We start from the raw sequence: 9,924 nt of genomic DNA, 5'->3' as shown, positions 1-9,924 counted from the left end.
GATTTTCGTTGTGTGTAACTAATCAGTCAAAAAGCCCCAAATAATATTAATTTTAATGTAATATTTACCAGAAAAAAGCAAGAACTCTTCATATTTGATGAACTGAAAACAGCATTTCTTCAACAGAAAAATGTTAGCTGAAGGTGCTCTTAGTAGTTTTTTTTTTTTTTTCCAGAACATTCAAGCACATCTCATGGTCATCTACGGCAGACAGAGATGGCTCAGTTGTCATCATGTGACCTACGTATGGCACTTCAGTGATGTGATGACAACTAAGATCTACGGTTTCTTGCCCTTACACTTAATTGTGTAATAGTGTAAACATTTGTCATATAAAAATACCTTCAATCCCTGTTAGTGTCATGCCAAATGCCATCACAGGCGGCAGCCAGCCCTAATAAATTTCATATCTGACTGACTGACTGACCTGAATTTGGCTCCTGGAGTTTATATGTCACAGTTAAATTATTTACAGTTTACACTTCCACTACACATCCTGCACATTTTTGCCTCTGCTGTGCAGCCTGCCACAATAATATATGAAAAAAAGAAATATTAGAAAAGCGCTTTATTTTGCCACATTACAAGATTCATCTAGCAAGACCTCAGTTTATTGTTACCGGAGCATCTCTACACTGGTTCATAACTCTTTGATTTGTTACATTTCTTAAATTTGCTTCCTTTTTATAATGGGTTTGAGAATTACTCAAAAACCCTTTTGTAAATACAACAACATTAGAGCCACACGCATCACAATACATCTCATAAGACACTGCATTTAAGAATCAGTAGTCTACTATAAATGCTAAAGGAAATTGGGGAAGCTGGTGAGCACACACATACAGTATAAAACTGATCAGATATTTGTCAAACACCAATGTCATTGTGTAAGTGATTTAAACAATAGCAGTGTCCTATTGGTTTGATTGTCAGAGGCCGGTTTTGGGCTCCACATTAATTCAGCCCATTCAAAGTGTTCACAACACACTGTGGTTAAAAACATCTAGACTTTTTCATCTACTCTGATACAGAGTTATTCAAACTTCTTTAGGTGGTTATAGAGGGACTGGACGTATGTAAACACACACATGGGGTCTGGCTTGTCCCCCATCTCCAACATGTCGTCCACCTCAATCAGACGGAGACAGTCGGCCTGCTCCCTGAAACATAAGAGCAGATTATGTCAATAAAGATGAATAAAATATAAAGTATTGAAAGGGATCTATTTCCAATTAAATAAATAAAGAAATGCTGACATAAAGTTAGAATTATTCATGTCCAAAGCACATCCGGACACATGCAGCTTAATAGATCTGACGTTTGAACAGTGGTCTGAATGTCTGCTTTGTCTCTGAAGATACTGACACTCCAGCCAATAACCTTCATGCTACCTGCACAGCAATGATGGTAACGTATTGTCTGATACTTTTGGTTTACTAAATTTCCATCAGCCTCAACTGATGGGTTCAGTATGTATGCTAACACGCTAAGCAGGCGTGCTAGTGTAGTCATTGTCATTGATTTGAAACAATCATGTTCATGCCTGATTGTTTACAGATTTCAGAACTGTTTTAATGTTGGTTTTGAAGTTGCTGTACTATCCAACAGCTCAAGTTTTGGACCCATTGGATCTGGGTTTGGATTTTCAATTAAACTGCGGTACCTCTTGGGAATATTAATTACTTCAGTGTAATCTAAGTACACACACACATGCTCACCCACTGCCTCACTCAGTCTATTCTAGCCTGCTTACTCTGCAGCGGTGAAAGCCAGCTCTAAGTTGTGTTTGCGGTTTGAAGGATCCAGCGTGTTGTAATCAAACTCCAGAGGGAAGAAAGAGTGAACCAGAGCACAGAAAGCCATCCCATCACTCCAACTGGATGAGAAGTTTTGAATGTCTATGTTCTGTGAAAAAGATGATAAGGGCATCACATTAACACGTTTAACGACAGGGTCACCACATTCATGTATTTTCTTTTCATTAATTTATTCATTTGGAACAATTTTTAAACTATCACAAAACTCTCTTCTACACCTCTAATGATTTCCTGTGCAGCCAGTACAGACCCAATACAGACTTGGGCTTTATAATTATATGTTTAACATAACAAATATAATATATAATACAGTACATTTTAATATAACTGATTCAAGGAATTTTAGTTTTTAGTTTATTGTCATACCTGATAGCCAATGGTTTTTGAGCGACACCACTCCAGAAGAATCTGTTTGATACCACTGGCACTGGACACTCCAAAACTCTGAGAGCGCTTCAGTTTAGGCTTGGAGTCCTTTGGCCTGTTCGAGAAAAATACAACTCACTGTGCCACAAAATGTCATCCATGTCTCGGACTGAAGATATGGATTAAGATGAAGTGAAAAATATTTCATATTACGCTTACTTGGTAGGTTCTGAGTTCATCCTTTCAAAGAGAGCCCGTTTGGCCTGAGCCCCATTGGAGCGTGGAAGTGTTTGTGATCTCATTACATCCTGCTTAAACTCAACCCCTCCTGGCTTGTTCGCTTTCCTGTGGAGAAACAGAAGTGTAAACTGACAGAACACAGGATCAGTCGAACCACAGAGAGAAGTATGTTAATTTAATGTTTTAAAAACATGAGCCATGGTCATGACTTACTTTTCCAAATTAGGTGAGAAACCAGATTTTATGATTGATTTGGAGGGAAGTAATTTTTCTGCAGTTAGAAAAGAACAAATTAAAATAAAATAAACATCCGCATTCACAAATTGCAAAAGCTAAAGCATCTACTTGTAGATTCTGAAAGCTGAATGCCTTTCTGAACAGGCCTAATGAGAGTTTATGATATTTTACCTGCAGACTGAGGAAAGCTCACACTTCTCTTCAGACTGGGACTGGGTGTCTTGAGAATTGGTACTGAATTGATGAAGTGAGACAAAAAAAACGAGCATGAAAGAGGAAATTAGAGGAAAACAGAAAATGAAAAAGAGAAAATTATTTAAAAAAAAAAAACAACAACCTGCATCACTGGTTGAACTCACCTCGCTTAAAGGGATATTCCCCAGGTTTTACAATAGGTTCCTGTGATGCTGAAATACTTGGAGACTGAGCTGGTACAGCTGATGATGAAGACTCTGTGTTGGGTTTGGTCATAGCAGAGAGAGGCAAGTGTGGCTTGGGTTCACTGATGTCTAATGAAAAGAGAAATGAAGCACATGAAACTCCATTTACAAACACTTTCACTCAGTGGAAAAAAGTTACTGAGCATAAATTAATTCACTATTTACACTTGCTTTGATGATCTTTTCCCATATTTTTAGACAACTAACCAGAAAAACAAGCAAAATAATAATATCTCAAAACAAAAAAAAATCGCTGTGTACTCACCACGTCTAAATGGACATTCGCCTCGCTTTACTGTCGGGGATTCTGGTATTGAAGGATTCTGATCAGGTTTAGATGGAGCGGAAGTCTCAGAGCTGCTTTTGGTTACAGCTGTGAGGGGAAGATGGGGCAAAGCCTGAGATCCAGACCCTGACTGCTCCTGGGATAACTGGGACTTCAACTCCTTTGCTCCAGATGCACCTGCACAAGTGGAGATAGAATACAGGGTCTTCTGGTTGTCTTCTGGATGTACAGATGGTCACAAGGCCCAAATGTATGTGTACAAAACAAACATGTTTTCAGAGTCATTCCGGGGATCAAATCCAACGAATGCTCCCCAACAGTCTGTAGTGTCTGTACACAATAAGATAAAGTGAAGGACCCACCAACTGACCTCTTATAAATGGATATTCGCCTGTTTCCTCTGTTGGAGCCTCTGCTGTAGAATGGCCGGCTGCTTTAGGCAGTAATGCTGGAGACTGAACAGATTTGGTGGGAAGCAGACCCTCAGGACTGGGTTTGGTTGTCATGGCGGTGATGGGAAGATGGGGCTGGGGTTCCTCAGCATCTGAAAAAGGGAGAATCTGAATAAAGAACGAAATCAAAATGGAACAGAGGATTAAAGGCACTCAGACACTGAGAATATTGTCTTAATCTTCACGGAGAGTTCCCGCCTGGGAGGACACATAACAGAAACAGCTGGATGAAGGAGCAATTGAATTTTTGAGAAATTAATTTGATTGCACCGACAAAGCAGATTCTGTGCTTCAGTGGTATCAAATAAATGGAGAGATACACTGATTACACAGCAGAAATACATTTTCCACTCACCACATTTCGCAGGAGACTCCACTGATTTTACTGGAGTTTCTTTTGTTGCTTTGGCCACTGAGGCGGCAGACTGAGGAGCAGATGGAGCCTCGGAGCCGGCTTTCGTCATAGCAGTGAGGGGCAGATGGGGTTTGGTCAGAAGACCTGATTCTTCCTGGTCTGAAAGAGAAAGGTTGGATTCAGTTCCTCACATACTCGATGATCAAATTATCACTGACAACGGCGTTCATTTTAACACTACATATATAATGATGAAATAAATCATCGCACAAACTATATGTGAAGAGAATCAACTGACCAGGCATTTTGGTGGTTTCCACTTTAGACTGAAGAGGATTAGCTATGGCAGAAAGCTCTGGGCTTGGTTTGGTGACGGCGGTGAGTGGCTGATGGGACTGGGGAACAGCTTCAGCAGTTTGGGCTGCGTCAGAGACCACTGCCGAACCTTCTGTGAAAACACAACCAAAGGTGAGATCAGCTTGTCAGGTCACCTGTGTGAAACTTTTCAGGTGATCTGTTACCTTGCTTGCCATTCTCTTGTGCAGCTGTGGCGACATTTTTTTCTCCTTTTACATCAGTGCCCTGTTTCGTAAAGACAAGAAGTTTAAAATGAGCAATTCTACTATTTAGGTAAACAGTGTCTTTTCATGAATAAACCGAGGCCATCCACAAACTGGTAAGGTCACTCATAGCACTGTAAGAATAGACAAAGTCAATGGACGACTGATGTGATAAGACATCATGCACACACAGCCTCACCTCACTCATCCATACTTATGTTGTTATCTTGTGTCTGGCCACTTAACATCAGAGTAAAATAAATTACAGTCAACAAGAGCAATATCGCTGATGCAGGGGAAGTAGTTTCCTCGTCCAAGATGTCTTTGGCTCTGTAGTAGTTTTGATAGGCACCGTGCTTGCTGGCTCTCACTTTCGCTCTAGGGAGGGGAGTATTATGGGAAAACAACTGTTGCTGAGGTGGATTTTGCAGTTACAGATGATTATTAATTTAAGTGCTTGGATGATGATTTAAGTGCTTTTTCAATAAGAAGCCATTGGGGGAGGGGGTATGACAGGGGGCAAATAATCTACACAAAACAGTTTTAGTTTTAAAAAGAATAATAAAAATGCTAAAAACACTGAATGAAGAACTGGACACGGAATCACATTTACTTTACTGTCCATTACCATAGGAAGGTAAATGAGTTATGCAACACATGCAGCTGACTGGCTGTGCCTATTTGTACATTTGCCTTAGCAACATCACTCCAACATTTATCTGCTCACAACAAACAAAGACGACTGCACGCTGTGGAACTAAAATAATTTTACATTTTTATCATCCAGGGTAAATCTGTCTGTCCGTGTGTGTGTGTGTGCTAACATCTCTGCATGGTGATCCTCAGCTGTTAACAGCTGAAAGCTTCTCCTTTAATGACAGCTGTGGCCAACAAACCCATGTTCCCACTGAGAGGCTATTTTAGATTTTGCAATCAGCCCCTTTGCAAGAGTTTCCGCTCCACTCTTCTTACATCCCAATATAGCCCCAAATGGATGCTTTGGAAATCGGTGAGTTAGCCTGAGCAGTTCAAATAGTGCCTAAGTATATCAGCCTGAAGCCTGAAGCTTTGGCCTGCATTTGCCCCCTCTCCCACCCCCCTCTGGCTTTTGCTTTCCAGAGACATGCAGTGGTCTGGCAGCCTCACAATAAAGCCATTCCGCCAGCCAGTCCGTCAACTCGTCATCAGGAGGGAGATTAGCACCACAGTGATCTGTGGGCTCCACAGGAGCTGCTGTGGGATATCACAGTCTGACCCTGTTAATCCCTTCAACCTCTGGCTGGGTTTACCTCCGTGTCACTTTGGCTCCTTAGAAACATGCAAACATACTTTGGTTAGATACTACAAACACACTAATACAGGCATGTACGTAAGTGTTTGTGTTTTTTAAATCACCAAGGAGAAATGATCCTGACTGTTAAAGACAATGAATTAAAACCTTACATTTTAATTTTTTACTTTTTGCAAATTTCAAACATTTTACCAGCTGTTATTTTTCAGATTCGAAAATCCAATTACATTCACTTCATGGCCACCGAATGGATGTTCATACATAGCCCAACCCGATACTTAAATAACCCACCTCTGAGACACATAATACACCTGTCAATCAAGCAAACACACTCTGTGCCTCTTTTTAAAACTGCACTAATCAATTTTTTTTCACTAATAAAGGGTCAAATGGCCTTGTGTGTGGAGAAAAGGGTTGCTGACCCACACAACTCTGCAGCTTCCCTCAACTCTACAGAGCATTTCAGCATCTTTTACCATCTTTCAGCTCCTTGTTTGTTGTTTTAAGTCCAGTCTCTCTGCTTTCATCAAGCTAATTTCCAGCTGTTTTCAGCAAAAAGCAGAAGAAGAAGAAGAAGAAGAAGAAGAAGAACCGACTTAACGCTCGATATTTTCCTCAGCATTTGGCGGAGACAAAAAAAAAAAGAACTAAAAGGAGAGAGTGTTTTGGACTTTGATTCTTCAGGTGGACACAAAAACACATATCTAAATAGATGCTAATTCTGCTTTATGTCTGCCAAATGCATAAATAGGTAACTGTTTGCTAACACATTAGTCATATCAGCTTTAAATGGCTAAATGGAAAAAGACTTCAGCTGTTGACTTAGACTTTCTAGAGCTAGCATCAGGTGGACATTAGTTATACTACATTTTGTATTTACTGATGAATCAGTTAATACTGGGAATCGGGGGGTTATCTTAGTACAGGGGGGCTGAACTGTTGTACGTCAGAGTGGGGGGCTGACAGGTGGGAAAAGACCAGGTGATCTCAGCAGAGAGGAATGTTGGAAGGGTGTGTGTTTCAGCGTGACAGCTGGTTGTCCCTCTCAGGGTGTGGGTGTGGGTATTATTGACAGGGACGTAGACGTAATTCAACTTTCCATCAGGAGATCTGAGAGTTGATTGGCTGGGAAGCAAGATTCCTGAGTGATTAGGGGACAGGGACTTATTTATATACCTGTCTTCAGAGTTTGCATGTGAGTTACATCATGAAAAGGCAAAACAATTTGTGTACTGTCGGCACTGTGAGAAGAATGTTATGGGGTATACTGGCGTCGTTGTCTCAGGCAGTCTACTACATCCCTGGCTGTGACTCTTGGGCTCAGTTCCAGAGTTTAAGGACTTAATTTACTGAGTGGATACTGATCATGAGTTGATAGTTTAGACTTGCATTACTTGCGTCTGTCCCCGTCTCCATCCATGTGTGCAAACAGTGTGTTTCTAAGGTAAGGAAGAGAGCTGTTGGTATTGGTAGTTGGTATAGAACATGCAGCGGCTCCAAAGAGCTGCAGCTCAGTCCCAAATCACAGACCCAAAAATACATGTGCCCTTTGGAGGACCTGCTGTTATAAAATCGGGTCATGAGCAGAAGAGGGTTGCAATGGGGGGTAGGGAAGGGTAACAAGTGTGTAAATGTGTGTTTTTGTGGTGGTAGAGTACTTTTAAAATTCATTAAAAGAAGGATATCTGACGGTAATGGTATAATTTTCAAGGTTAACAGTTATTTTTGTTGTCTCTAATTGAGAAGTATTCTGTGATAATAATTTAAAAATACTAATGGCAGGTGATGCAGAGCCTGCAAGAGCCTGTGCTTTTACTGCTGCTGCCCAGATAAAGGTGTGACGTCAGAGGTTAAATATATATCACACAAACATACAGATACAGAGCCCTCGGATTCTAGTTGGGGCCCTCTCCACAAATTCAAATCCTGATTCTTATCAACCATCTTACACAGAGGTTTTTATAGATCAGGTAGGCTTAGTTCATAAGCATGTCTGATCTTTTGAAGGTCTTTTTTTTTTTTTTACATGCACAGAAAATAGCAGCTTTCCTTGCTCTACCAGGAACGTCAGCATACATAGATGTGCCATTTAGGTTGAAGAATGTACCACTGTGTTCCAGTGAACAGGGTGGTTTCTGGATGGATGAGGCAGTGATCTATTGTGACATTTGGAAGGATCATACGAAGCATTCATACACTGAACATTTGACTGGGACACAAAGTGAGTGCACAAGTGTGAGTTTGCAAGGCTAAAAGCAACGTACCTAGGAAAGGAAGATGTATAAGCTTAGGTATGTCTGTTATGAGCCAAAGACTTAAATGTGAAAGTGTGCTACTCAAAATCTAAATGAATATGTCTTTATCTTACCTTTACCTTTTTGACAGGTAAAGGTAAGACTTTTTTTTTAACATAGCCCTTACAGTTAACATACATCAGTAATCCATGATTATTTTACCATTACCAACATTTTTATATCCTCTCAAGTAGAGCATCACCCAACACCAGTCACAACTCAGTAGGTGGGACTTACAGGTGAGCTGAGACCAGGTGCATATAAGCTGATGATTTTTCAATGACCACCTTCACAACACCCTGTACATCCTCTTCACCCATCCATACATGAATTTTAGTACTGATATTACAGAAGTCCAATAATGTTGATCATGCCGGTCTACCTCTGACAGTATTGTCAATAGAAAAACACAAATGGTACTCACGTTAATTTCAGCATGTCTCTTTGCTCTCCACGGAGGAGGGGCTGGGGTGTTCCTGGGAGCAGCAGCAGCAGCAGCATGGTTTGATCCTCCACTTGACCCAGATGGTTCAGAGGATGTGGACATGGACTGACTTGACAGGCTGTCCTCCGATCTTCCAGAGTTGAGCAAACCCCTCTTGTCTTCCTGGGTCTTGGACTGTATCTGTACCTGTCCATTCTCAATATTTTCCTCCTCGTTCTTCCCCTTCACTTCAGCAGGACTCTTCTCAGCCTTTACCCCGGCAAGACCCTCCACCAGACGGCTGAGGGCCTCCAGCTTTGCCCTGAGCTGCAGGTTCTCCTCCTGCAGCCTGGTCACCGTCTCGGTCAAGGGTCCGTTGGAAATGCATAGCTCCTCAATCCTTTGCTCTATGCGCTGCTTGAAGGCGCTTACATCCACGTGTACCTCCCTTACGGCAGCTTGCAAGGTGGCCTTGAACTGAACAAGAGCCTCACTTACCATTACCTCCTGAGCACCCTCTGTAGCTGTATCCATGGCTTTTATAGCGACCCTCACCACCCCTAGGTTTCAAGTCAAATGATTAATGGGGTGGTTGGTGTGGAGCTCAGAAACCAAACCTTTCTACTTGCCTTGTCTTTCACCTCTTTAGTTTGTTCTCTGGTTCACGTCCTTAAAATAATATATTTTAGTTTCTGACCAAATACGTTTGTACACTCTGCTCACTCCTTCCTGCTAAAATTGCGCCAGAGATATCTGTGGTGTTCCATGCCAGTTTTCCAGCAATGTTAAAGATGCAAATGTTTTTTTAAGGATGACCAGGGTTGCAAGATTCCTCTGCAGCAGCACGTTGGAGTCCTATCAAGCTCCATGGAGGACTTCTCTCAACGTGCGTATTCTCTTTCTCTCTCCTCTCATCTGGTCAAAGCGAGAGCAGTTGTTATTTATAAGCCATGGAAAACTCATGCACAATGTCATCTTGGGAAAAGAGATTACGTATTGCAGGGGCAGATCAGGTTCTCAGTGCGTGCAGGAGCTGTGGAATGATCAAACTAACCTTTCCAAAGGATCCAGTTGAGGTGGCAGACGTCCTCTTTGGTAGTGCATCTACTATGTGTTTCCTACGCGTTGATCCCTGCTGCCCCTGCTCAGTGTGTCGCCTAAG

The 9,924-nt window shown here is 41.6% G+C and overlaps 1 protein-coding gene across 2 annotated transcripts; it reads right to left on the bottom strand.

The window, feature by feature from the left end:
• Positions 1–90: 90 nt before the first annotated feature.
• LOC121191218 (smoothelin-like protein 1) lies at positions 91–9,924 on the bottom strand. 2 transcript variants are annotated; one of them, XM_041052360.1, is made up of 14 exons: positions 9,817–9,924; positions 8,763–9,677; positions 4,715–4,775; positions 4,492–4,641; positions 4,194–4,352; positions 3,757–3,930; positions 3,366–3,563; positions 3,020–3,169; positions 2,832–2,894; positions 2,637–2,694; positions 2,403–2,528; positions 2,184–2,298; positions 1,754–1,905; positions 91–1,160 (listed from the first exon to the last, which is right to left on the bottom strand). In XM_041052360.1, the coding sequence occupies exons 2-14, from the start codon at positions 9,294–9,296 to the stop codon at positions 1,034–1,036; spliced, it is 2,067 nt and encodes a 688-aa protein (XP_040908294.1). In that variant the 5' UTR covers positions 9,297–9,677; positions 9,817–9,924; the 3' UTR covers positions 91–1,033. The 2 variants fall into 2 exon arrangements, with proteins under 2 accessions (XP_040908294.1, XP_040908296.1); XM_041052362.1 differs by having other exon boundaries at positions 4,492–4,638.

Source organism: Toxotes jaculatrix, chromosome 12 (genome assembly GCF_017976425.1).
Source record: "Toxotes jaculatrix isolate fToxJac2 chromosome 12, fToxJac2.pri, whole genome shotgun sequence".
NCBI classification, from domain to species: domain Eukaryota; kingdom Metazoa; phylum Chordata; class Actinopteri; family Toxotidae; genus Toxotes; species Toxotes jaculatrix.
Note: the sequence above shows the minus strand (reverse complement) of the source record. Positions and strands in the feature narration are given on the sequence as shown.

Bases quoted from the DNA above. Each gene is read 5' to 3' on its own strand.
- LOC121191218 (XM_041052360.1), bottom strand. From the start codon at position 9,296: ATGGATACAGCTACAGAGGGTGCTCAGGAGGTAATGGTAAGTGAGGCT. The intron at 3,564-3,756 runs GTCAGTTGGTGG...CCACTTGTGCAG, and splicing joins CGAATATCCATTTATAAGAG to GTGCATCTGGAGCAAAGGAG. The intron at 1,906-2,183 runs GTATGACAATAA...TCTTTTTCACAG, and splicing joins CAAAAACCATTGGCTATCAG to AACATAGACATTCAAAACTT.